The sequence below is a fragment of the Capricornis sumatraensis genome, chromosome 20, assembly GCF_032405125.1.
Source record: "Capricornis sumatraensis isolate serow.1 chromosome 20, serow.2, whole genome shotgun sequence".
Taxonomy (NCBI): domain Eukaryota; kingdom Metazoa; phylum Chordata; class Mammalia; order Artiodactyla; family Bovidae; genus Capricornis; species Capricornis sumatraensis.
In genome coordinates, this window is record NC_091088.1 from 53,984,002 (window position 1) to 54,009,478 (window position 25,477).

The window sequence follows — 25,477 nt, forward strand, 5'->3', positions numbered from 1 at the left end:
GTCGCAGTCCATCTGAATACTCTGATTGGTCACGGTGTAGTATGAGGGCGGGGCGTTTACTATTTAGCCGACTCTGATTGGATGAGTCCGGGGGGAGTGTTGGGGAATTCCCAGCAGGGCGGAAGCGCCAGAATTCCAGGCAGAGCCCAGCGACTGGCGGGCAGCCGCTGGGGTCCCCTGAGGCTTTGGGGGTTATGGCCGGGGTCGCGTGTTTGGGGAAAGCTGCGGACGCCGATGAATGGTGCGACAGCGGCCTGGGCTCTCTGGGTCCGGACGCGGCGGCCCCCGGAGGACCTGGGCTAGGCGCGGAGCTGGGCCCGGGGCTGTCGTGGGCGCCCCTCGTTTTCGGCTACGTCACTGAGGATGGCGACACGTGAGTGAACCTTAGCCTGCCACACCGAGCCTTAGGATCCCACATCTGATTCCCTGTTAGTCCCTGATACTGATTTTCCAAACTCTTAATCCTAAATCTGTCTTCTAATGCTTACTCTGACCTCTAACCCCCAAGTCTAACCCTTGATAAAATCAATTTCCAAGCTAGTTTTTATCATAACCCCGTCCTTTCTGAAACTTTGGCCCTCAGAGTTTCATATCCATTGATTGATTCCACATTCAAAACTCAATTTGAGCTTCCTGACCCCAGTCCTGAGACCTATCTTAAAACTATAGCTCACAGGCTCCTTCTGACATCTTACCTCCAAATAATGATCTTTGATCCTTAGCTCCTAATTTAGGAGCTTTAAATTTTGATTTCCAAAATTGACATTTGGCTTTTGACTCTAAGATCTCCCACTTTCTGAGCACTGATCTTCAAATCCTACATTGAAAGAGAAAATGTAAACTCTTTGACAGCAAGGATTCATCTGTTAAACAAGTATTTATCTAGCACCTACAGCGTTTCAGGCCCAGTTGTAGATGCTGGTGATAAGGCAGTGAAGAAAGCACAACAACTTATGCCTTGTGGAGCTTACGTTCTAGTGTGGGGGGTCTATAAATGGAAGGGCAGACAGACTGACAGGAAGGAAGAAAGGAACAGTAGGAGGAACAAAAAAGAAAGAGAGAAGGAAAGAAAGAAACAGAAAGCCGTATAGACACAAAGTTGGAAAGAGAGAGGAGAGAGAGAAGAAACAGACAGAAAAACGAACGAAAGAAAAATGGTATGTCAGAAGACAGTAATTTCCTTGGTGAAAAATAAAGCAGGAAAGAATGAGACAAGTAGATTATCTGGGGAGAGTATTCCAGGTAGAAGGAACGACGTCATAAAGACCTAATTGAGGGAATGTACCCGGGGTTTTTGTGTGTTGTGTTTACTGCCGTAGCCCCAGTGACAGAACAGTGTTTGACCCATAGGAGGCGCTCAAGAAACACCGGTCTTCTCAGAGAACCAGCTGTGCTTTCATTTATTTTCTCTCGTCTCTTTTTTTGCTTTCAGTTGTGTTTATCTCTGTTTTGACTTTCGTTATTTACTTTCTTCTGCTTACTTTGAGCTTATTTTTGTTCTTTTTCTAGTTTCTTAAGGTGAAAGCTGAGGTCATTGATTTGAGGCCTTCCTATTTTTCTAATATAGGATTCATGTAAATTTCCCGAAGTAGTGCGTTAGCTGTATCTCATCAATTCTAATGTGCTGTGCTTTCATTTCCACTTAATTCAGTATAGTTTCTAATTTCTCCTTTGATTTCTTCTTTGGGCGGTGGATTATTTAGGAGTATGTTATTTAGTTTCCAGATATTCCAAATACCTTCCTTTTATTGGTTTTTAGTTAAATTCTATTGTGTGTGCAGTTGAAAAGAATGTCTGTTATCTTGTTGTTGAGTGTAGTTCTCCAGATGTCAGTTAGAGGTTGTATGGGTTTCTTTTCTAAAACTTTTATTGATTTACTTTGGGCTGTGCTTCGTCTTTCTTGCTGCCCACGGACTTTCTCTAGTTGCGGTGTGAGGGCCTCTCATTTTGGTGGCTTCTCTTGTTGCGGAGTTGCTTCGCGTTGGCTTAGTTTCCCCGAGGCATGTGGGATCTTCCCGGGTTAAAGACTGAGCCTGTGTTCCCTACCTTGGCAGGTGGATTCTTTAGCACTAGACCTGTAAGTCCTGTGCTGGTTTCTTTGGTTCTTCTCTTTTCCAAGTCTACTATATCCTTGCTGGTAATTTCTGTCTACTTGGTCTATCAGTTATTGAGAGTAAGGTATTGAAATCTTCAGTAATAATTGTGGGTTTCCTTGTTGTTTTGTCACGTTTTCCTTCATGTGATTGGATGCTCTGTTATAAGGAGTGCAAATGTTTAGGTTTATTGTGTCCTCTTCCTGAACTGACCTCTTTATCATTGTGAAATAATCTGCACTATCCCGGGTAATATTCCTTGCTCTGAAATCTACTCTTATTTTAAAAAACTCCTACTTACTTTTGACTGACAGGCGTTAGTATGGTATATCTTTTTCCATCTTTTTATTCTTAACCTAGTTTTAAATTTATTTGAAAAGCTGTTACTTGTAGGCATCATATAGTTAGGTTTTGCTTTTTTTTTTTTTTCAAATGTTTATTTTTAATTTATTTGGCTGCATCGGCTCCTAGTTGCAGCATGGGGGATCTTGTTCCCTGACCAGGGATTGAACCCTGGCCCTCTGCATTGGAAGTGCAACGTCTTAACCACTAAACCATCAGGGAAGACCCTAGGTTTTGCTTTTTTATCCACTCTGACAGCTTCTCCGTTTTTAAAAATTTGTGTTTATTTAGCTGTTTCTTTTTGGCTGCACTGGGTCTTGGTTGCTGTGCACAGGCTTTGTCTAGTTGTGGTGAGCGGGGTCTGCTCTCTAGCTGTGGTGAGCGGGGTCTGCTCTCTAGCTGTGCTGTGCAGGCTTCGCATAGTGGTGGTCTCTCTTGTTGGGGAGCACGGGCTCTAGAGAACACAGGCAGTTGTGGCACATGGCATTAGTTGCCCCACGGCATGTGGAATCTTCCCAGACCAGGGATCAAACCCATGCCCCCTGCCTGCCAGTGCATTGGCAGGTGGATTCTTAACCACTAGACCACCAGGGAAGTCCAGTGTCTACCTTTTAATTGGAGTGTTTAGACTATTTGTGTTTAATTAATTATTGATATGGTTATGTCTGTCATCTTGTTATTAGTTTTCTACTTATCTCTCCTTTGTTTATCTTTTTTTCCTGCCTTTTGGAATGAGCACATTTTGTTCCATTGTATTTGTTTTGTCGGCTTGTTACCTTTTACTCATTATTTTTTATTTTACTGGTTGCTGGGAAAGATAGGTTGGCAAACTGGTTTCCAGGCAAAATCCAGCCAGGCACCAGCTTTTGTATGGCTGTGAGCTAAGCATGGTTTTTTACATTTTTAACTGGTTGGAACAAAATCAAAAGAAGAACATTTCATGGCAAGTGAAAATGACATGAAATCCAAATTTTAGACTCCGTAAAGTAAGTTCTGTTAGAATCCCGCCATGCCGCCCATTCATTTATCAATACATATCACAAATGGCTGCTTTTGTATGCTAACAGCAGAGCCGAATAGTAATAGACAGACCATAGCATCCACTAAGCCTGAATTATTTATCTGGCCCTTTACAGAAAATGTTTGCTGACTCCTGCTTTAGGGCTTCTAGTGGCCCGTGGGCTTAGTACATGCTCCCCAACCAGGGATCGAACCTGCGTCCCCTGCATCGCACGGCAGATTCTTAACCACTGGGCCACCAGGGAAGTCCCCACTTTAACTTTATTATGTGCCACCTTCAAGTGCTGTTGTGCTCCTTCTCATAACATAAAAGAACCTTAGAATCGTGTGTTTCCATTTGTCTCTTCCTGGCCTTCAGTGTGTTGCTGTCACAGATTTCCTTTATCCGTGTATTCTAAACTTTAGACGTTGTTACTTTTGCTTAAACACTCATTTCTTTTTAAACCCTATCAGAAGATAGGAGATTTACATATTGAGAAAGAAAAAATCTTATGTACTTACCCATATAGTGACTGTTTTCAGGGTTCTTTATTCTTTTGTTTTCCATATTTTCATTTCATGTCATTTTCCTTTTTGCTCACAAGTTTCCTTGGACGTTTCTTGTGATGTGGGTCGGCTGGTGATGAGTTCCTTCAACTTTTGTGTAGTGGAAAGCATGTATTTTTGTCTCTGTCTTTGAAAAATATATTGGCTGGGTTAAAGAATTCTAGGTTGACAGCCTGTCTTTGAGTACTTGAAAGAAGCGGCTCCGCTGTGTTCTCTTGCATTATTTCCTTTGTGAAATCTGCTGTCATGCTTATTTTTATTCCTCTGTACTTAAGGTATCTTTTCCTCTGACTGCCTCTTTGCGACCCTATGGACTATAGCCCACCAGGCTCTTCTGTCCGTGGGATTCTCCAGGCAAGAACACTGGAGTGGGTTGCCATGCCCTCCTCCAGGGGATCTTCTGACCCAGGGATCAGACTTGTGTCTCCTGCGACTCCTGCATTGGCAGGCAGGTGCTTTACTGCTGAGCCACCGGGGAAGCCCCATGCTTACCTCAGTTACAGATATATTGGGCTGCTTATGTACAGATATATCCCATGGCTCACTGACGTTCTTTCCATTTTTAAATATTTCTCTTTGTGTTTCATTCTGGACAGTTGCTATTGTGAAGTCCTGACGTTTGCTAATCTGTTTTCTGCAATATGTAATCTGTTGTTAATGCCATCCAGCATATTTTTCATTTTAGGTGCTGTAGTGTGTGTGTGTGTGTGTTTTTTTTTTTTTTAAATATTTATTTATTTGCCTGCACCAGGTCTTAGTTGCAGCATGTGGGATCTAGCTCCCTGATCAGCGATTGAACCTTAGCCCCCTGCCTTGGGAGCACAGAGTCTTAGCCGCTGGACCACCAGGGAAGTCCCTGTGTCGATTTTTTTGGTGGATTTGAGATGGGCCTGAAACCTGGTCCATGTTACTTCTTCTTGGGAGAGAGTAGAAGTCCTACTTAGTAAACATTGGAGACCTCCCTGGTGGTCCAATGGTTAAGTCTCCATGCTTCCACTGCAGGGGGCGAGGATTCCATCCCTGATTAGGGACCTAAGATCCCATATGTGGCCAAAAACAAAGACAGAAAAATGAAATAAAACACCAAAGAAACAAAAAGTACCAAACCAAACCAAAGCAAAACAAAAAAACACATTGATTAAATAAATTTGCTGAGTTAACTCTGACCTGACCCTCCCAGATTCCTGACGGCTGGTTCTAGAACTGTGGGTCATCGTGCTTCGCACAGTGGGTCCTCCATGTTTGTTGAAGAAATGAATGCAAGAGTGCTTGTCCTCATAAGGAAAACAAACAAACAACCCCTCCACCCACCAAAGAAAAAATCCCCAGTTCAGTTCAGTTGCTCAGTCATGTCCGACTCTTTGCGACCCTATGATTTGCAGCATGCCAGGCCTCCCTGTCCATCACCAACTCTCGGAGTTCACTCAAACTCATGTCCACAGAGTTGGTGATGCCATCCAGCCATCTCATCCTCTCGACCCCTTCTCCTCCTGCTCCTAATCCCTCCCAGCATCAGGGTCTTTTCCAATGAGTCAGCTCTTCGCATGAAGTGGCCAAAGCATTGGAGTTTCGGCTTTAGCATCAGTCCTTCCAATGAACACCCAGGACTGATCCTCTTTAGGATGGACTGGTTGGATCTCCTTGCAGTCCAAGGGACTCTTAAGAGTCTTCTCTAACACCACAGTTCAAAAGCATCAATTCTTCGGCACTCAGCTTTCTTCACAGTCCAACATTCATATCCATACATGACCACTGGAAAAACCATAGCCTTGACTAGACAGACCTTTGTTGGCAAAGTAATGTCTCTGCTTTTGAATATGCTGTCTAGGTTGGTCATAACTTTCCTTCCAAGGACTAAAGTGAAAGTGAAGTTGTTCAGTCATGTCTGACTCTTAGTGACCCCGTGGACTGTAGCCCACCAGGCTCCTCTGTCCATGGAATTCTCAAGGAAAGAATACTGGAGCGGGTTGCCATTTCCTTCTCCAGGGGATCTTCCCTACCCAGGGATCGAACCCGGGTCTCTTGCATTGCAGCCAGACGCTTTACACTCTGAGCCACCAGGGAAGCCAATTTCCTGGCTGCAATCACCATCTGCAGTGATTTTGGAGCCCAAAAAATGAAGTCTGACACTGTTTCCCCATCTATTTCCCATGAAGTGATGGGACCAGATGCCAATATCTTAGGTTTCTGAATGTTGAGCTTTAAGCCAACTTTTTCACTCTCCTCTTTCACTTTCATCAAGAGGCTTTTTTGTTCCTCTTCACTTTCTGCCATAAGGGTGGTGTCATCTGCATATCTAAGGTTATTGATATTTCTCCCGGCAATCTTGATTCCAGCTTGTGCTTCTTCCAGCCCAGCGTTTCTCATGATGTACTCTGCATACAAGTTAAATAAGCAGGGTGACAGTACACAGCCTTGATGTACTCCTTTTCCTATTTGGAACCAGTCTGTTGTTCCATGTCCAGTTCTAACTGTTGCTTCCTGACATGCATATAGGTTTCTCAAGAGACAGGTCAGGTGGTCTGGTATTCCCATCTCTTTCAGAATTTTCCACGGTTTATTGTGATCCACACAGTCAAAGGCTTTGGCATAGTCAATAAAGCAGAAATAGATGTTTTTCTGGAACTTTCTTGCTTTTTCAATGATCTAGCAGATGTTGGCAATTTGATCTCTGGTTCCTCTGCCTTTTCTAAAACCAGCTTGAACATCTGGAAGTTCATGGTTCACGTATTGCTGAAGCCTGGCTTGGAGAATTTTGAGCATTACTTTACTAGTGTGTGAGATGAGTGCAATTGTGCAGTAGTTTGAGCATTCTTTGGCATTGCCTTTCCTTGGAATTGGAATGAAAACTGACCTTTTCCAGTCCTGTGGCCACTGCTGAGTTTTCCAAACTTGCTGGCATATTGAGTGCAGCACTTTCACAGCATCATCTTTCAGGATTTGAAATAGCTCTACTTGAATTCCATCACCTCCACTAGCTTTGTTCATAGTGATGCTTTCCAAGGCCCACTTGACTTCACATTCCAGGATGTCTGGCTCTAGGTGAATGATCACACCATCGTGATTATCTGGGTCGTGAAGCTTTTTTTTGTACAGTTCTTGTGTGTATTCTTGCCATCTCTTCTTAATATCTTCTGCTTCTGTTAGGTCCACACCATTTCTGTCCTTTATCGAGCCCATCTTTGCATGAAATGTTCCCTTGGTATCTCTAATTTTCTTGAAGAGATCTCTAGTTTTTCCCATTTTGTTGTTTTCCTCTATTTCTTTGCATTGATTGCTGAAGAAGGCTTTCTTATCTCTCCTTGCTATTCTTTGGAACTCTGTATTCAGATGCTTATATCTTTCCTTTTCTCCTTTGCTTTTTGCTTCTCTTCTTTTCACAGCTATTTGTAAGGCTTCCTCAGACAGCCATTTTGCTTTTTTGCATTTCTTTTCCATGGGGGTGGTCTTGATCCCTGTCTTCTGTACAGTGTCATGAACCTCCATCCATAGTTCATCAGGCACTCTGTCTATCAGACCTAGTCCCTTAAATCTATTTCTCACTTCCACTGTATAATCATAAGGGATTTGATTTAGGTCATACCTGAATGGTCTAGTGGTTTTCCCTACTTTCTTCAATTTAAGTCTGAATTTGGCAATAAGGAGTTCATGATCTGAGCCACAGTCAGCTCCCGGTCTTGTTTTTGCTGACTGTATAGAGCTTCTCTGTCTTTGGCTGCAGAGAATATAATCAGTCTGATTTCGATGTTGACCATCTGGTGATGTCCATGTGTAGAGTCTTCACTTGTGTTGTTGGAAGAGGGTGTTTGCTATGACCAGTGTGTTCTCTTGGCAAAACTCTATTAGCCTTTGCCCTGCTTCATTCTGCATTCCAAGGCCAAATTTGCCTGTTACTCAGGTTTTTCTTGACTTCCTACTTTTGCATTCCTGTCCCCTATAATGAAAAAGACATCTTTTTTGGGTGTTAGTTCTAAAAGGTCTTGTAGGTCTTCATAGAACCATTCAACTTCAGCTTCTTCAGTGTTACTGGTTAGAGCATAGGCTTGGATTACCATGATATTGAATGGTTAGCCTTGGAAATGAAAGCAAGCAAACCATAAAAAGAATACTTGACCTCTGCCTTCTGACCCTGGTCCTTGTTCTCAGGGCACTGCACTTGGCGGTGATTCATCAGCATGAGCCCTTCCTGGACTTCCTCCTAGGCTTTGCAGCTGGTACCGAGTACCTGGACCTGCAGAATGACTTGGGCCAGGTGAGCCGCCTGTGGACAGCGTAGGGCTTGGGGGCCAGGATTCTCAGTATGGCCCCTCACCCCTACCTTCTGCTCCTGCAGACGGCCCTGCACCTGGCGGCCATCCTGGAGGAGGCGTCCGCGGTAGAGAAGTTGTATGCAGCAGGTGCCAATTTGCTGGTGGCAGAGCGTGGAGGCCACACGGCGCTGCACCTGTCCTGCCGCGTGGGGGCCCACGCCTGCGCTCGCGTGCTGCTCCAGCCTCGCCCCCAGCACCCCAGGGGAGCCCCCAAAACCTACCTCGCTCAGGGCTCTGACCATACCCCTGACACCGACCACACCCCTATTGCCCTGTACTCTGAACCTGACATGGAGAAAGAAGAGGATGAGAGTGAAGAAGACTGGAAACTGCAGCTGGAGGCTGAAAACTATGAGGGTGAGGGTCCCCAGTCACCGTGAAGGGCCCAGGCTCCCAAGAAGAGCGGGGACAGCTGGCTCTGGGCTCAGCTCTCCTGATGCAGAGCTTGGCTCCTTGGGAAATAATCCCAGGAATAATAACAATACTCAAGGGACCCAGGCATCAGAACCAAGGACGCCTGCTCAGCACCAGGTTATTGAGAACCACAGGCCCCAGCCCACCTGGGACAAGGGAACTCAAAGGCCAGGCCCTCTGAAACTCTGGCGACTCAGGTTCCCAGAGGCTGATAGTGGGGTTCAGGGACAGCTGTCCTCAGCCAGACCTCATGGGAAAATAGATTCTGTCTACCCAGGGCCCTCCCCCATCTCTAAGCCCAACTATTCAGTACTTGGGACCAGACCCCCACCACAGGTGGAAGGTCAGGATCCAGGGTTCAAGGACCACCTCACCCCCCAAGGACATGGACCCAGGAATTTTGGAACCTGGTTCTTTGTGAAGTAAGACCAGAGACTCAGTTCCCCTGTCCGAAGCTCCTGGGCTCTTCACCCCTAGGCCCCAGACAACCCCACAACCCAGGCATTGGCACTGCCAGCAAGTTCCAGATCACCTGAGACTTAAGGGATTTGGAATACAGGGCCTCTTTGATGTACCCAGGAATGCAGAAGTCAGACCCCAAACTCCGTCAACCTCAGGTTACAAAACCCTGCCCAAAGATGGTGGCATTGGGGGCCCAGTCCCCTCCCCTCCATCACCTGACATCGGTCACTCTGTCCCTAGGCCACACCCCACTCCACGTGGCTGTCATCCACAAAGATGCAGAGATGGTCCGACTGCTCCAGGAGGCAGGAGCTGACCTCAACAAACCCGTGAGCCACCCTACGGAGAAGGTGTGGCAGGGTGGGGGGTCATCCCCGAGTTGGGCAGGGCCCCAGTGACCTCTCTGCTGCACCCCTTAGGAGCCCACCTGCGGCCGAAGCCCCCTGCACTTGGCCGTGGAGGCCCAAGCAGCTGATGTACTGGAGCTTCTCCTGAAGGCCGGTGCTGACCCCGCTGTCCGCATGTATGGTGGCCGCACCCCACTCGGCAGTGCCACGCTTCGGCCCAACGCCATCCTTGCCCGCCTCCTCCGTGCTCACGGAGCCCCAGAGCCTGAGGACGAGGACAAGCCTGGCCCCTGCAGCAGCAGCAGCAGCAGTAGCGACGAGAGCGGGGATGAGGGCGTGAGTCAGGAGAGAGTGGGCGGCCCAGCTGGGTGGTCAGGGTAAAAGCGGGCAGGTGGAAGGGGGAGAGAAGACATTAGGCAGCTCACTGAGAGCCACTGACGTTGGGGCTGCTCTGATTAGAGAACTCAGGCAGCCGTGCCGGTGGTATCAGGGGAGACCTGGACAGGGGTGGTGGGGAGAGCTCGGGCACTGGCAGGTGAGAAGTGAAGGCAGTGGCAGAGGCAGAACTCAGGCAGAGAGAGAGATAAGACCTCAGTCATAGTGGTTGGTAAACACAGGCAGCAGAGGATGGCCGCAGGAGGAATTTTTTTTTTCGGGGAGCAAGAGCGGGAGAACGCAGGCTGCGGGAAGGTGACCTTGGGCAGCAGTGATTCGAACACTGGCAGCGGTGGGGAACGACCTCAGCCACCGGTGAAGGGGCTTCCTTGGAGAACCCAGGCAGCGAGACATGACTGTGGGCAGGGGTTGTCACTGACTGGCAAGGGTTGAGGAATTTGGGTAAAGGCAGGAGGAAGTGGGGCAGAGGGGGAGACCTCCCTGTGGCGGCTGAAGGACTGGAGAGGCCGCAGGGCCGGGAGAACACAGGTGACCTTGGAAGAAGTGGTGGGAGAACTAGGAGCTGGGATTTAGACTTAGGAGCGGGGACCTCGGGCTTCGACGCAGCACCCAGTTCCCACAGTGGGTGGGGTAACTTGGGCAGCAGGCAAGGTGGCAGCTGCCTGAACCCCTCTGCCTGGCCCCTCTGCCCCCAGGATGAATACGACGACATCATAGTCCACGGTGGCCGGAGCCCCAACCAGCTACCTCCCACCCCAGCGTCAAAACCGCTCCCTGACGACCCCATCTGACTTAACTGTTAATAGTTTCCAATTTAATAAAATGTCAATTCCGACAACCAGTGACTAGATAAGCGGTTGCCTTGCCAGGCCTCCAGGTCGTTCCTGAGCCCGTCCCTCTGAAATCAAGTGCGACGCCATCAGCCTTGGTGGTTTTCTCTGTGCTTTATTCACTCGGGGTCGGGGGTTGGAGCGGGTTAGGGTATCCGGGCTGTGTCCTGAGTCAGGCGGAGCCCAGCCCCTCCACCCAGCTCAGACTTGGCCCCTGAGGCCTGGTTTCAAGGCACACCTTTCTCCCCTCTCCTGCCGGTTGGGGAGCAGGGTGGGGTGACAGGTTGGGGATCAACGGTACTAAGCCGTATAGGGTGTGTGGGGGAGGAGGACGTGCGGTCAGGGGTCAGCCCCCCCTCCTGAGCTCCTCTCGCAGCACCTCCGTCGCCTTCTTCAGCTCATCGCTCACGTGCTCCAGCCGCTCCACATCGTGCCCCTGGCGGCAACAGAAGCGGGGTCTCAGCACCCACCTTCAAAGGCAGGCCACCTCAGGGGCTGTCCACAGATGTGGGCCAGGTCAGTTCACACAGTGGCAACCGCAGCGGTCTCCCTGGTCGTCATGGACTACGATAGTGACCCCGCTGGCTGACCCTGGAAGAGTCACGTGGGCTAACACGGCCAGCGGTGAGGCCTACGTTGTCTGCCATAGCCAGTGGGGCTGACAGAGGACTAGCAAAGGCGCTCAGCTTGCATGCTGTGATCCATCTGTGAGGTGAGGGCCGTTTCTGTCACTGCTGTTGATCATGTGACAGCTCTGCTCTCCACGACCCGCCAGTGGTGTCCGCCTAGGCCCAGTGAACTGGGCACGGCCGCTGCTTTTCATGGGGCCAACACACTGGTCACAGACTAGCGATGGTAGCTAACTCTGGCGCTTCTGGGCAATAAGGGTGGTCTCTTGGCTGCTGTACGGGAAGTAGGCATGGAAGCCCTCCTGGTCAGGGGAAGGCCCGCCTAGATGTTGCTACCTGCTCCTTGTGTCAGCCCATTCGTGGTGGATGTTGCTGTTGGTGGCTACTTGGTAGGATGTCCACTGACATCTGGTCTACCCTGCTCCCCCACTGCCGCCTCCACTCACCTCCCTGTCCGAAGCCTCTTCCTTCTCTTCCTGCTGGGGCTCGGCTTCTGGCTGGCGGGAGTGGTGGCGGTCCTCGCGTCTCTCTCCGCCCGCCTTGACCCCCTGCCACAGGCTGCGGCCCTCACCCAGCAGCTGCACTCCCTTCTCCTCGGCCTCGAACTGGGCCGTCTCCTCATCGCTGGCCTGCTCTGCCATGCGCTTCTGGGGGTCTCTGCCGCCCTCCAGATGCTTCTTCCACAGGCCCTCCAAGGTCTCCATGGGCCCCCTCTTCTTTTCTTCCTCTTCCTCCTCTTCATGGTCCTCCTGGTGGAGCCGGCTGTGGAGCTGCTCACGGACGGCCTGTTCCCGCACCTCAGACTTGTGGGTCCTTTCTGCTGCCTCCTCCTCCTCTTCCTCGTCCCTCACCTCCTGGCTGGACCTCGTCTTCCCAGCCTCTGGCTTTTTAAAATCCCCAACCAGTAGGCCGTTCTCTTCCGTGGACTGACAGCCATAGGGCTCTGTCTCATACATTTCTGATGGAAAGAGGGGATGTTCTCTGTGCAGCTAATCAGGAGACAGACCTAGACGAGTTCCGGGGGGTGGGGGTGCCCGAGGTCCCCCAGGTGACAGCCCAGACCTGGGAGAGGAGGGTCAGTACTGGGAGACACTCTGCCCCCATCCTGTACCCCTGCAGGGAGCCCAAAGGGTGGGGCTGTGGGCCAGGCTCCTTCAGTCTGGACACGCTTAACAGTGCTGTGCCAGTCCAGACAGTGGCTCTGGGATGAGAAGGGGATGCCACTGCCTCCAGGCAGCCCTGGGCAGACCCCTGGTGGGGCGGGGGCTCCTAAGAGAAACTGGGGCCTGAGCACCTCTTACCTCTGTGGAGGAGAGCCAGGCAGGGGCCTCGCCTCGCCTGGCCCAGCATCAGCACTTCTGTGATCACCTCTGCCAGACAGCGCGTCAGCTGGGGGTGAAGGGTCAGAGGGGAGATTGAAGGCAGAGCAGGTGGGGAGAAGGAGAGCGTAGGAGGGTTGGAAGGGAGACGGAGATGGTGGAGGGGGCTGGGGTCCCAGGGAGATGAGGTGGGGTGAAAGGGCCACAGTCCTTACCTCCTCCTTGGAGGGTCTGGGTGCCAGGGGAGCCGCGGTGGCTGTGGGGGAAGGAGGTGGGTGCTGGGCTCAGACCCCAGGCACTGTCCCTGGTGCTGATTCCAGCTCCGAGGTCGTCCCTGTACCCATAAGTCCACCACACTCCCCCCACCCCCCCCAGCCCACCTGCCAGGGGCACTGGCTCTCCTTGGAAGCTCAGTCAGGAAAGCTCTAGTCTGGCCCCGCTGGGTGCACTGTCCCCATCCCTGGTCACCTGAGTCCCTGCTACCCCAGCTGGCTGCTGAGGTTGCCCTGATCTCTGGCACTCACCAGCCCCCAGCAGACCAGGCAGCAACAGCACGAGCAGCATGGTGGACCCTTGGCGCTGCATGGTAGGGCGTGCAGACCAGGGTCCTTGGCGCTGTGTGCCCAGGGTGGCAGCTCCTTATAACCCACACCCGCCCTCCCCCGTTGAGTGGCCCCCACAGGGAAGTGATGTCACCACCTCCCCCTCACTGCCTGAGGCAGGGCAACAGCTGCGGGGCGGAGAGAGACCTGTTTGTCTGAGACCCTCAATTATTCATGGGGGCGCGCTGCCCTGCACCCTCCTCTCCAGCTTCCGGCCCCTGAATGCCTGCTTGGAGGGTAGGGGCTTCTCTTCCCACATAAACAGGGTCTGACTGGGGCTCCCCTGGTGGCTCAGACAGTAAAGAATCTGCCTGCAATGCAGGAGACCTGGGTTCAATCCCTGGATCAGGAAGATCCCTTGGAGAAGGGAATGGCTACTCACTTCAGTGTTCTTGCCTGGAGAATCCCATGGACAGAGCAGGCTACAGCCCACAGGGTCACAAAGAAGTGGACGTGTTAGCATGATGAGCTTAAGGCCCCGCTGGGAGGTGTGACCTGCTCTGAATGCAGAGGTAGCCACTTACAGACCATCCTCAGGCAACCCCTTGCCTTCTGGAAAGCAGGTCTCATAAATCTACTTCCTCAGAGTTGTAACTGGACCCCACCCGAGTCCCAGCTCCTCTGCTACCAGCAGTGCAGCCCTGGGACAACTGCTTCATCCAAGACCTGTTAACTCACTTGTGAAACGGGGCTGGTGACAACCTATTCCACAGTTGATGGGAAAGATTAAAGTGATGCACATACAGATTAGCTTGGGTGGTGCCTGACACGGAGAACTACACGGGCCCGAGCTCCTTCATCCCAGCAATTTTTATTAGACACACACTATATGTCCAGTCCTCTTCTAGACCCTGGGGCTACAACAGAGAATGAGGCTACGGGCAAACCTCCCTGGCCTCTTGGAGAGGGGAAGACAGACAACACTCAAGGAAGGAGGAGGGACTTCCGTGGTGGTCCAGCAGTTAAGAATCCGCCTTGCAATACAGGGGACACAGGTTCAATCCCTGGTCAGGGAACTAAGTCCCACATGCCCCAGGGCCAACTAAGCCTTCGAGGCAACTTCTGAAGCCCACCCGCACCACAACTAGGGAATCCACGTACCACAGTGAAAGATCCTGCATGCTGAAAGTAAGATCAATGCTGCAACCAAGATCAGAGGCTGTCAAATTAAAAAAAAAAAAAATCTGCCTTCTAATGTTCCAGTGCAAGGGACGTGGGTTTGGTTACTGACCAGGGAACTAAGATCCCACGTGCCATGGGGCAGCTGAGCCCTCGTGCTCTGGAGCCTGCATACCACACCCAGGGAGAAGCCTTCGCACTGCAGCCAAGCCCCAACACAGTCAAAAATTAAAAAAAAAAAAAGGCAAGGAGGAAACGGCTGTGGCACATCACAGGAGCATGGCAGCTAGAGCCTGGGGTTTTACTTCGGCCAGGCTGGTCAGGGGAGCCTCTCTGAGGAGGTGACATTTGGGCTAAGGCCTGAGGGATAAAATGCAGGCAATCGCACAAGATTTAGGGGAAGAATAGCTAGGATAGAAGAGTCGAGCGAGTGCAGAGGCCTAAGTTGGGACTGAGTCTGAGCGAACAGGCAGGCAGGTTGTGGGGCCGGCCAGAGCACAACAGGGAAGAGGCCGGCAGAAGGGGAAGGTGGGGGGCAGTTCCCGGGGGCCCCGGTGACAACTTGTCCTTCCCCCCCCAGGGAGATGGAGCCACAGGAGGGCTCTGAGCAGGGAGGCCTGACGCAGTTGCCCACAGGGTCCCTCTAGCTTTGTGTGGGGGGACAGGAAGCAAGAAGAGGCGGCTACGATTCTCCAAACGGGAGATATAAGGATGGACAGGACAGGGGACGAGGCAGCAAAGGCAGGATCTGGGAATTTTTTTTTTTTTTTTAAGATTTATTTATTTTTGGCTGCACTGGGTCTTCGTTGCTGCATACAGGCTTTCTCTGGTTGTAGAGAGCACAGGTTCTAGGCACACAGGCTCAGTGGTTGCAGTTCCTGGGCTCCAGAGCTTGGGCTCAGTAGTTGTGGAGGACAGCCTTAGTTGCTCCATGGCACGTGGGATCTTCCCAGACCAGGGATCGAACTTGTGTCCTCTGCATTGGCAAGTGGATTCTTAACCACTGGGCAACCAGAGACCCCCTGGAAATAATTTGAAGGAGGAGCTGCCAGGGTTTGCTGAAGGATGGGATGTGGATGTAAGAATAGCCGAGGATGACCTGAAGTGCTGCAGCTGGAGGAGCTGCTACAGCAGTTCCAGGTACGGAGGTGGGGGCTCCAAGGGGAGGAGTGGGTTTTGGCTTCACGGAGCTCAGGCTGCTTCCTGCCCCACCTGGAGCTGGGGACTGAGGCAGAAGGTTGGGTGTGAGGTGCCACTTATCCCAGGGTCAGGGGAGAGGCCTCAGCATCCTCTTGGTTCCCTCAGTGACCCCCAAGCTACCCTCTACTTGCTCCGGGGGTGCTGGACACTTCTGGCATGGTCCCTGCAGCCACAGACCCCTGGATGGTTCAGCACCTCTGAGAAACTGGCCAGCATCCCTGGCAAGTCGGCCAGGCTACCTCCCTCCCTCACAGACCCACACAAGCCTTTGTTCTGACTACTTATTAGGGAACCTTCTCTTAACCACTGAGGGTGGGAAGAAGGAAGGAGGCATGGAGGCCTCCTCTCCCTCTTCTCTGCCCTCCCCCATACCTCCAAGTCCCCTTGGAGGAATTACTGCTTCCCACTGCAGGATGGGACCCTCAATGACAACAGGGTCTCTGACTGATCCCCAGGAAAAAGAGGCATAGGAGAGGTGGACCCTGAAGCCCAGAGGCCCAGGTGAGGAGTGGACATGAAGAAGGTAGATATCAGAAGGGACTCAGGACACCAGGTCCCAGGGGCCCAGGGACCCCTAAGCTCCAGGAAGTGGTGACAACCCTACTGGCCAACGAGGATGAGTCCTCAGCTCGAGGCAGGCTGGCCCGGGAGCCTGGGCTTCTGGGGCTGGTTGGGGCCGATGTACTGGAGAGGCACGTGGGTGGGGGTGGTGATCCGATCGGTGCCGAGGTAGGGCTGGAGGGCAGGGGGCACGAGCACCGAGCCGTCCTGGGGAGAGAGCAGGCCTCAGGCGGCTGCCCGGCCGGCCTTCCAGCCTCCGGCCTCCACCTCCCACCGTGGGACCCTCCCGCCACCCCTGCCCCTCACCTTCTGCTGATAGCTCTCCAGGAGGGCGATGAGGAGCCGAGGGACAGCACAGCCCGTGGCGTTCACCTGAGAGGAGGGGACGCTCAGATCCAGGCTCCAGCGGGCCCAGGGGAGGGGCTGCGGTGGTGGGTCTCCGGCGTGGGGGTGCAGGGCAGGGCGGGCGAGGGTGTGGGCTCACTGTGTGCGCAAACTGCAGCTCCCCGGCCTCGGTCTGGAACATGATGTGTAGACGGCGGCTCTGGAAGTCCGTGCAGTTGGAAGCACTGGTGACCTGGGCGTGGGGGTGGGGTGGGCTGAGATGATGGGCCGTGGGGGGCAGTGGAGGGGAGGGTCCTCTTTCTCACTCTGAGGGCCCCGCCAGGCAGGGGGCTCACCTCGCCGAAGCGGCCTCGCCCTGGCATCCAGGCCTCGATGTCGAACTTGCGGTAGGCAGGCAGGCCCAGCTCCTGTGTGGGCATGTCCAGGACTCTGGAGCCCCGGAGAAAGACAGGGCAAAGGGTAGCGGGTGAGAGGTGGGGCGGGGGGGGTGCAGTGGGAGGTGACGGAAAGGGAGGAAGCCCCAAAAGAGGAAAACGGAGGTGATAAAGAGCTGACGGTGGCGAAGGGGACGAGATGGCCACGTCACCGGGCTGTTTGTTCACCTGGCGCTTCTTCCTTCTATAGCAACAGCACCCCCAGATTTCTGTAATGGGTCACCCAGAAAAAAGTCCACACTCCTCAGCCTCTCCTGAAAACGTGTTGTCTGACAGGGTGAGCGAGGCCGTGGGGCTCGCAACGTCCAGTCACCCCCTTAGAGGGAAGGGGTGTGCCCTCTTCCCAACCTCCCCTTCCCACTGGAAGGTAAAAAGCCGTCCTGGGGCTTCCCTGGGGGCTCAGTGGTTAAGAATCCACCTGCCAATGCAGGGCACATGGGTTCGATCTCTGATCCAGGAAGATCCCACATGCTGTGGAGCAACAAAGTACACGCGCCGCAACTCCTGGGCCTGCACTCTGGAGCCCGGGAGCCACAACTCCTGGGCCTGCGCTCTGGAGCCCGGGAGCTGCAACTCCTGAACCCGCGTGTCGCAACCAGGGAAACTCAAGCACTCCAGAGCCCATGCTCTGCGAGAGAAGTCACTGCAACGAGAAGCCGGCACACGGCCACTAAAGTAGCCCCCACTCGCTGCGACTGGAGAAAGCCCGCACAGCAATGAAGACCCAGCACCGCCAGTAATAATAATAAGTAAATGAAACAGTATTTCAAAAAGCCATTTGGACTAGGCAGATGAGACAGCACGCTAGGGACGGGGAGTCACGGGAGGCAAGGGACCTGGTCTCGACACTGAATCGTACACAGGCTTTTATGGGTTGACAGGTAGACATCCTGTATACAATCTTAATACGGGCAAAAGAGGGTAGGGGAGAAGAGGCGGTGAGGGTTTTCAGGATGGGGGAGCACCCAGCCAGCCTTTCCCCACCCCTCACCCTCTGTCCCCGACCCCAGACCCCACCATCCACCTCAGCCCCTGGCCCCTCCCCGCACCGGAAGTGCAAGCCCAGCTCTGTCAAGATCTCCATCTGAAGGGACAGGAACTCCTCCAGCAGCTCTGAGCTCTGCTCCAGCCCGGGGCCTGTCACCCCAAACATTTCCACCTGGGGCAGAGTGAGGGGCACAGGAGTCAGGAGGCGCTAGGCTGTTGGGGTGTCCCAGCCACAGTCCTAGCTATGCCAACCTTGGTGAAGTGGTGTACTCGATACAGCCCCCACGGCTCTTTCCCTGTGTCTGTTTCCGCCCGGTAGCAGGTACTGGAACAAACCATCCTGGCGGAGGGGTGGGTAAGTGGGGTCAGGGAGAGGACAGGGGATGTCACAGATGGGGACAAGTTCTAAAGGAACAGGGCATCACCTGATTGGCAGGTCCCTGAAGGCCACGGAGTGGTCCATGAAGTAGCCTAGGAGGAGAAGGGGACAGAAGGGGTCAGCCTGGGCCACCATCCATCCACCCACAGGAAACCTTTGTGGGAATTAGAAAAGGTGTCCCTTCTGGCAGACACCACCTCATGTCAGGACACGTGGCTGGAACAACCTATACAACTGTACACGTAGGCCCTGGCCGTGCAGCCGCCACCCCCGGGATGCTCCCGGCTGCCCCCTTCCGGTCCCTTCCGCTCTGAGGACCCCTGAGGGGCTCTCACTCAGCTCTGGCCCCCAGGTGGCTCTCACCTGCAAGGCCCACCTCTGCTGTCCCGGCCAGGTTGAGGTCTTCGAAGCGGGAGGGGTCGATGTTGTAAATTTGGGATGGTTTGGCATTTGGTGTCATCCCACAGCCTTCCTGGGGAGGAGGCCAGAGGACAGGTAACCTCAGGGGCCCCCGTTCTGTCGTCACATCCCCTGCTCCTCCCCTGGAAGGAAGGGAAGCCCCCCGCATGCGTGTGCACGCTCAGTCACTCAGTCGTGTCTGACTCTTTGTGGTCCCATGGACTGCTGCCCGCCAGGCTCCTCTGTCCACGGAATTTTCCAGGCAAGAAGACTGGAGTGGGTTGCCATTTCCTCCTCCAGGGGATTATCCTGACCCAGGGATCAAACCCACAGCTCTTGCATTGGCAGGCAGATTCTTTACCACTGAGCCACCTGGGAAGCCCCAGATTCACCCCGAGTTCCCTGTTATGACGCGACCCCCTCAACCCAGCCCCAGGGCAGTTTCTTTGGGGGAGACAGGCTGGTCTTGCTGCCTGGGGGCCCCATAACAGGGCCTGACACACGGCTGGGCATGGGGAATGGAGAGTCTTCACTCACAAACACAACTCCTCGGAGAAGGTCTGGCACCGTCATGGGGGTGAAGCCCTGGGAAAGGGTAGGGAAGGGGTGAGGAGCACAGCCAGGACCCCCACCAGACCCCAAGCTCAGGCCTGAAGCACAGACACTGCGTGGGGGCTAACAGCTGCCCCGTGTCACTCTGAAGCCCATTCCACTGGAGAGGACACTGAGGCAGGCCCGAGCAGTGGGCATGGAGCTGGCCCTGGGGTGCTGGGGCCCTATCACTGGGGCCTCCCGATGTCCTCACTCAGGTTACCATACAGGGCAGTGGAGGTGTAGTTCTCCGTATAGATCTGACTGTGTCCCCCACCAGTGAACACCCTCTGAGACTCCCAGCGCCCTCAGGACATGTCCGAGCCCCTCACTGTGACCAGCATCCCATCGGTTGCTGCATGACCAGCCCTCAGCCCTTGCTGACCCCCCCCCGTTTCAACAGACACTGTTCTTTCCCCAACACTCGCTGTCCACTGCAGGCTGGCAGTGAGAGCCAATGGTGACAGCTGCAGGCTCTCAGGCCAGCCCCACACATGAGCCAGAGGTCCTGGACAGTTCCTCCCTCAACTTCTCCATCTCTAGAAGGGACAGTAACAGCACTCTCCTCTTAACGCTGCCCTATGAATGAAGTATGCCAATGATACACACAAGCTCTGAAAACAGTGACTGGAGTAGAGGTCACCCCCTCCTCTCCACCTTGAGCCTTTGGACCTCAGCATCGATGTCACCCCCTCCAGGCAGCCCTCCCATCCTGGCCCATACCCGGTGGATGAGCTTGTTGAGTGTGAAGTTGACCAGGCCGTACTGCAGGAGGGCCCCAGCCCCACGCAGGTAATAGGAGCGGTGGCCAGACACGTGCGACAGGCGCCTGGGAGACAGATGGGCAGACAGGTGGGGGCCTGTGGGCTGGGGCTGGTGGGGGAAGAAGGGGGACTCAAGCACCCTGGGGCAGAGGCCCAGCTGCCAGGCGGGAGGCCAGTCATCAAACATTCATGCCGGGCGAGGCCCTGGTGGTTCCATATCCCATGCTGAGCCCAGTGAAGTGGAGCCGGCAGCCAGCTGCTGGGGTGGGGGGTTGCTGAATGGCAGGGTCTGGGAGGGGGGGCTCACTTCTGACGGATGATGTCGAGTTTCTCGGCTATTTCCAGGTGGCCCCGGGGTTGGAAGGAGAAAGCTGTATGTGGATGAAAAGCAATGGGGTAAGAGGAGAAGAGACAGGGAACAGGGGATAGAGAGAAAGGGGATTAGAGAGACAGTGGGGGGAGAGGGAGGGAGAGAAAAGGAGAGAGAGAGGAGAAAGAGCCAGCCACACGCACACACACGTGCACACACAGGAACACACACACGCACGAGACAGTGTGAGAAAGCCCAGGGCTTTACAGGCTCCAGACACAGTCCCAGACCCTAGGAGCCCCCGCCCCCAGCCTGGGTCCCCCAGCCTGGGCTCTGGCCTACCTGGCTTGTCTCCAACGACATGGAGCACACGGGCCTGGCTTTCATCCCCAACAGGCTGTGGGAAACAGTGGGTGTCAGAGGGAAGGGGGCGCCGGACAGGGCCCTGGCCTCCCCTGCCACCCGGCGAGGGGCTCACCACGTCTGGGTGGGTCTGGTTGGGCAGCCTCAGTGCCCGCAGGTAAAACTGCTCTTCGAGCTGGGCCTCCTTGGGGTAGAGGAGTGTGAGCTGCTTCCGGATCTCCCGGCCATGTGCCCGCAGACTCTGATACTGGGGGTCCTGGGAGTGGGACACATCGGGTCAGCCCAGGAGAGAGTGGGGTCCTGGCTAGGATAACCTCTGCAGTGGACTTTGTTGCTTCTTCTTCGGGCTCAACATCCTGAATTTCCTTTCAGGAACCTCCCCTCACCACCTCATGGCACGTCCACAAGGACATGACTCTGGCTTGGCCTACTAGAACATTCCATCACTCGGCCAAAGTGATTGGCTTAATGACAGGCATGTGATCCAAGACAAACTCATGACAATCAGCCCCAGGGCTTTGTCTGGAAGTATCAGGAAAATGGTCCTCTTTGCACCAGACCTTGTCTTTCCTTCCCCCAAGGGGAGAAAGCTGAACCAAATACGGAGGAGCCAGGAGCTGGATCCAGCTGTACCTGAAGCCAGGATTTTTAGTTTTATGAATCAACAGAGCCTGTTGTTATCTTTCTTACTCCTACTTGAGTTACATTTTCCATCATATACAGTGGAGACTTTATGACTGATAATGGTTATGTGTGCTGCCCACCCCTGATCAGGGACAGGATATCAACTCTCTGTAGTACCTGCTGCACTTCATTGTTGTCCTGGTTTGCCTGGTAGAAAAGAGAAGAGGAGGTGATTAGAGTGATGAAGTTGGGGATGAGGGGGAGGGAAAAGAGGGGTGAAAGGTCAGGGCTAGGGGATCTGAATTCCTTGTTCTGTCAGTGCCTGGCTGGGCCCTCCTCCACTCTGAACCCGAGTTTCTCTATCAGTAAAACTGGGAGGAGGCAAAACATAACAGCAATCACACCCTGTAGCTCAGTTTAGTGCTGCCTCCTGTCTAGCCATGTGCAGAGGACTCTCAGATGATCCGTTTTCTTCATAACCCCCACTAGGAGGTTCGTATCAATGTGATTCCCATTTTGTTGATGAGAGAACTAAGACTCGGCATGGTAAAGTCTTTGAGCATGCATATGGAGGCCTGACACCGACAATCTTTGATCCTCGGAACCTTCTGTGGTCCTGAGCACCAGGGCATGTGGCAGAACTGGGACTGAAAGTTGGGTGCCAACCAGAGTGTGCTCTTGGGCAAATCTCTTCCCCTCTCCAAGCCTTGGTATCCTGGTCTGTGAAATGGGCTGAGAGCAGGAGCTCCCCAGTCAGGCTGTTGCCTGGTGTCCCCCAGATGATGAGCTAGGGACTTCCCTGGTGGTCCAGTGGTTAAGAATCAGCCCCAGGGATGCCTGGCCCTGGACAGTTGTGGTGTGAGATGATGAATGTCCATATCCTTCAAACTCCTGAAACTGGGTTTCCAGCTACCTGTAGCCAGAGGCATCTTGCTGCCAGCCCCACACCTGCCTAGGACCCCTGCGCTCACCACCAGGGCCCGCACTGCCTCCGTCACGGCCCCCTTCTCCTCCTCCAGGCTCCGGATCTGTTCCCGCAGCTGCCTCAGCTCCTGCCATGTTGAGATCTGGGATAAAATATACATAGAATTTTGCATATTAACTGTTTTTTAAGTGTACATTTCAGTGGCATTAAATACGTTTATATGGTGCTAGCATCACAACTACCCATCTCTGGAACCACTGAACCTTCCCAAACTGAAACTGTACCCATTAGACATTCCTGCCCCTGGCAACTACCATTCTACATTCTGTCTGTGTGGATTTGACTGAGACAAATCCAGAAGGCTCACAGAACTGGAGTCACATAGTGTTTGCCCTTTTGCGACTGGCTTACTTCACCTAGCACAACATATTTAAGATAAATCCATTTTGTAGTATGAGCTTCCCAGGTGGCTGAGTGCTAAAGAATCCACCTGGCAATGCAGCAGACACAGGGGTCGGGAAGATCCCCTGGAAGAGGAAATGGCAACCCACTCTAGTGTTCTTGCTGGAAAATCTCACAGACAGAGGAGGCCGCCAGGCTACAGTCCACGGAGTTGGAAATAGGCAGACATGACTGATCAACTGAGTACTCACATTGTAGCATGTGTCAGAATTCCCTTCCTTTTTAAGGCTGAATATTATTCCATTGCAAGTATTTACCACATTTTCCTTTATAAGATTTTTTTTGACGTGGACCATTTTTAAAGTCTTTATTGTATTGGTTACAGGATTGCTTCTGTTTCACGTTTTGGTTTTTTGGCCTCAGTGCTTGTGGGGTCTTAGCTTCCTGGCCAGGGATCGAACCTACATCCTCTGCTTTGGAACATGAACCACTGGATTAACATCTTAACCACTGGATTACCAGTGAAGTCCCTACCACATTTTCTTTATCCATTCATTGATTAGTGGACACTTGGGTTACTTCTACCTTTTGGGCACTGTGAATAATGCTGCTATAAACATGAACATACAGGTATCTGTTTGAGTCCCTGCTTTTTCTTTTTCTTTTTTTTTGGGGGGGGGGTGGGTATGTACTCAGAAGTGGGATTGCTTGATTACATGGTAATTCTGTTCAGTTTTTTGAGGAACTGCCATATGTTTGTTTCAAGTTAACTTCTCTGAGCCTTAGTTTCCCCTCTGTTAAAATTGTGGAAACAATGGCACCCATCTCACAGGGTTGCTGTGAAACTTAAAGGAGACTCATCTGTATAAAGCACTTATACTAGATTGGATGTATTGAGGGGGTGTGGGGTCCAAGAGAGGGGTGGGAGGATTTGGGGTCCCTATCGCCCCCAGCACTTCAGCAGGGTCTAGAAATATGCTAATTTCAGTCCTAGTTCACCAGCATGAAGTATTATGTAAGTGCTGGCTTTATTAGCAGTAGTAGAGTGAGTATGTGGAGAAGGCGATGGCACCCCACTCCAGTACTCTTGCCTGGAAAATCCCGTGGACGGAGGAACCTGGTGGGCTGCAGTTCATGGGGTCACTAGGAGTCGCATGACTGAGTGACTTCACTTTCACTTTTCACTTTCAGGCATCGGAGAAGGAAATGGCAACCCACTCCAGTGTTCTTGTCTGGAGAATCCCAGGGACGGGGGAGCCTGGTGGGCTGCCGTCTATGGGGTCGCACGGGTCGGACATGACTGAAGCGACTTAGCAGCAGCAGCAGAGTATGAATGTGTGTGTTAGTCGCTTAGTTGTGTCCAACTCTGCGATGCTATGGACTGTAGCCCGCCAGGCTCTTCTGTCCATGGAACTCTCCAGGCAAGAATCCTGGAGTGGGTAGCCCTGCCCTTCTCCAGGGAATCTTCCCGACCTAGGGATCGAGCCTGGGTCTCCTGCATTACAGGCAGTCTCTTTACCGTCTGAACCACCGGGGAAGCCCAGTAGTATGAATATTAATATTCACTGCCTTATTCTCAACACCAGGTACAAAACATATGCACTCCCTGCTGCTGCTGCTGCTAAGTCGCTTCAGTCGTGTCCGACCCTGTGCGACCGCATAGACGGCAGCCCACCAGGCTCCCCCATCCCTAAACATGTTCAAAAACACATTCGTTCATAAAATAACACTACTTAACAGCACTCTTGCCTGGGAAGTCCCATGGACGGAGGAGCCTGGTGGGCCGCAGTCCATGGGGTCGCTGGGAGTCAGACACGACTGAGTGACTTCACTTTCACTTTTCACTTTCACGCATTGGAGAAGGAGATGGCAACCCACTCCAGTGTTCTTGCCTGGAGAATCCCGGGGACGGGGGAGCCTGGTGGGCTGCCGTCTATGGGGTGGCACAGAGTCGGACACGACTGAAGCGACTTAGCAGCAGGAGCAGCAACTGCCTGATACTTGTGGGGTAAGTGCATAACTTCTTCCTCTCACTCCCCAAAGGCAAGAGTCTCCCCTTATCCACTGATTCATATCTCTGTTTCCCGTTTTCCTTTGTGGCTTTACCATAAGCCTGTCAAGAGGTCTGAGCACAGAGGACGCTAGAAGACACTAAGTTCCCTGTACGCTTTATGGACTAGGAGCATCACGGCTATATGGACAGTAGGGCCTTAGCACTCCGTGGTATCTGACACGTACTTAGATGCCAGGCACATCACATTGGCTAAACTGGGAAGGAACTAAAATTCTTGCGATCAGCACGCCCTCTGCGGGATAGTATCTTGTAAGCCCATTTCGTCCGTAAAGCGAACAGCCAATAGGCAAAGCGGACAGGCCCCGCGGAGGTTGGGCCGCGCAAGCGCACTCACGATGCCGGGCAGATCCTTCGACCGCAACTCCCCCTTGCGGAGCTCCAGCGCGCGCGCGGCATCTTCCGGGTGTGCGCACAGTGGTTCCATATCCAGCTGAGGGAGCGCGCTGTACCCCTCACGCGCGTGTTCGTACAGGAGGTTCCGGTCCTGTCTCTCCGTAGCGAAACTTCTCTTGAAGCTCTGGTTACAGACACAGCCTCCTCGAAGCCGCAGGCACCGACCAGCCACTAGAGGACCCAAGCGCCGCACTACGGACGCAGCCATCTTGGAAGGCGGACAGGGAGTCAGGCACCCTTCGTTCCGCCCACTACGCATTTAGACCAATTACAAAGCTGCTAGTCTGCTCGAGACTA

At 53.1% G+C, this 25,477-nt stretch overlaps 3 protein-coding genes and 1 non-coding gene across 6 annotated transcripts; 1 reads left to right on the plus strand and 3 right to left on the minus strand.

The window, feature by feature from the left end:
* Positions 1-159: 159 nt before the first annotated feature.
* NFKBIB (NFKB inhibitor beta) lies at positions 160-10,756 on the plus strand. 2 transcript variants are annotated; one of them, XM_068992587.1, is made up of 6 exons: positions 160-373; positions 8,148-8,253; positions 8,335-8,668; positions 9,428-9,516; positions 9,607-9,870; positions 10,626-10,756. In XM_068992587.1, exons 1-6 carry the CDS (start codon positions 195-197, stop codon positions 10,719-10,721), a joined length of 1,068 nt encoding a protein of 355 aa, XP_068848688.1. In that variant the 5' UTR covers positions 160-194; the 3' UTR covers positions 10,722-10,756. The 2 variants fall into 2 exon arrangements, with proteins under 2 accessions (XP_068848688.1, XP_068848689.1); XM_068992588.1 differs by having other exon boundaries at positions 8,608-8,668.
* TRNAG-UCC (transfer RNA glycine (anticodon UCC)) lies at positions 2,585-2,657 on the minus strand. The gene has a single exon. It is a non-coding gene; the product is annotated as a tRNA-Gly (tRNA).
* Positions 10,757-10,984: 228 nt separating the features above from the next.
* Positions 10,985-14,635, minus strand: CCER2 (coiled-coil glutamate rich protein 2). 2 transcript variants are annotated; one of them, XM_068992897.1, is made up of 5 exons: positions 13,693-14,635; positions 12,924-12,964; positions 12,691-12,778; positions 11,836-12,347; positions 10,985-11,196 (listed from the first exon to the last, which is right to left on the minus strand). In XM_068992897.1, exons 3-5 carry the CDS (start codon positions 12,737-12,739, stop codon positions 11,107-11,109), a joined length of 651 nt encoding a protein of 216 aa, XP_068848998.1. In that variant the 5' UTR covers positions 12,740-12,778; positions 12,924-12,964; positions 13,693-14,635; the 3' UTR covers positions 10,985-11,106. The 2 variants fall into 2 exon arrangements, with proteins under 2 accessions (XP_068848998.1, XP_068848997.1); XM_068992896.1 differs by lacking the exon at positions 13,693-14,635 and adding an exon at positions 13,233-13,293.
* Positions 14,636-14,938: 303 nt separating this feature from the next.
* Positions 14,939-25,388, minus strand: SARS2 (seryl-tRNA synthetase 2, mitochondrial). Its single transcript, XM_068992139.1, has 16 exons — positions 25,122-25,388; positions 22,358-22,453; positions 21,564-21,593; positions 20,878-21,018; positions 20,742-20,796; positions 20,397-20,460; positions 20,049-20,154; positions 19,272-19,319; positions 18,699-18,807; positions 18,382-18,427; positions 18,209-18,296; positions 18,019-18,128; positions 16,871-16,964; positions 16,675-16,767; positions 16,497-16,562; positions 14,939-16,397 (listed from the first exon to the last, which is right to left on the minus strand). Exons 1-16 carry the CDS (start codon positions 25,386-25,388, stop codon positions 16,254-16,256), a joined length of 1,557 nt encoding a protein of 518 aa, XP_068848240.1. The 3' UTR covers positions 14,939-16,253.
* Positions 25,389-25,477: the final 89 nt, after the last annotated feature.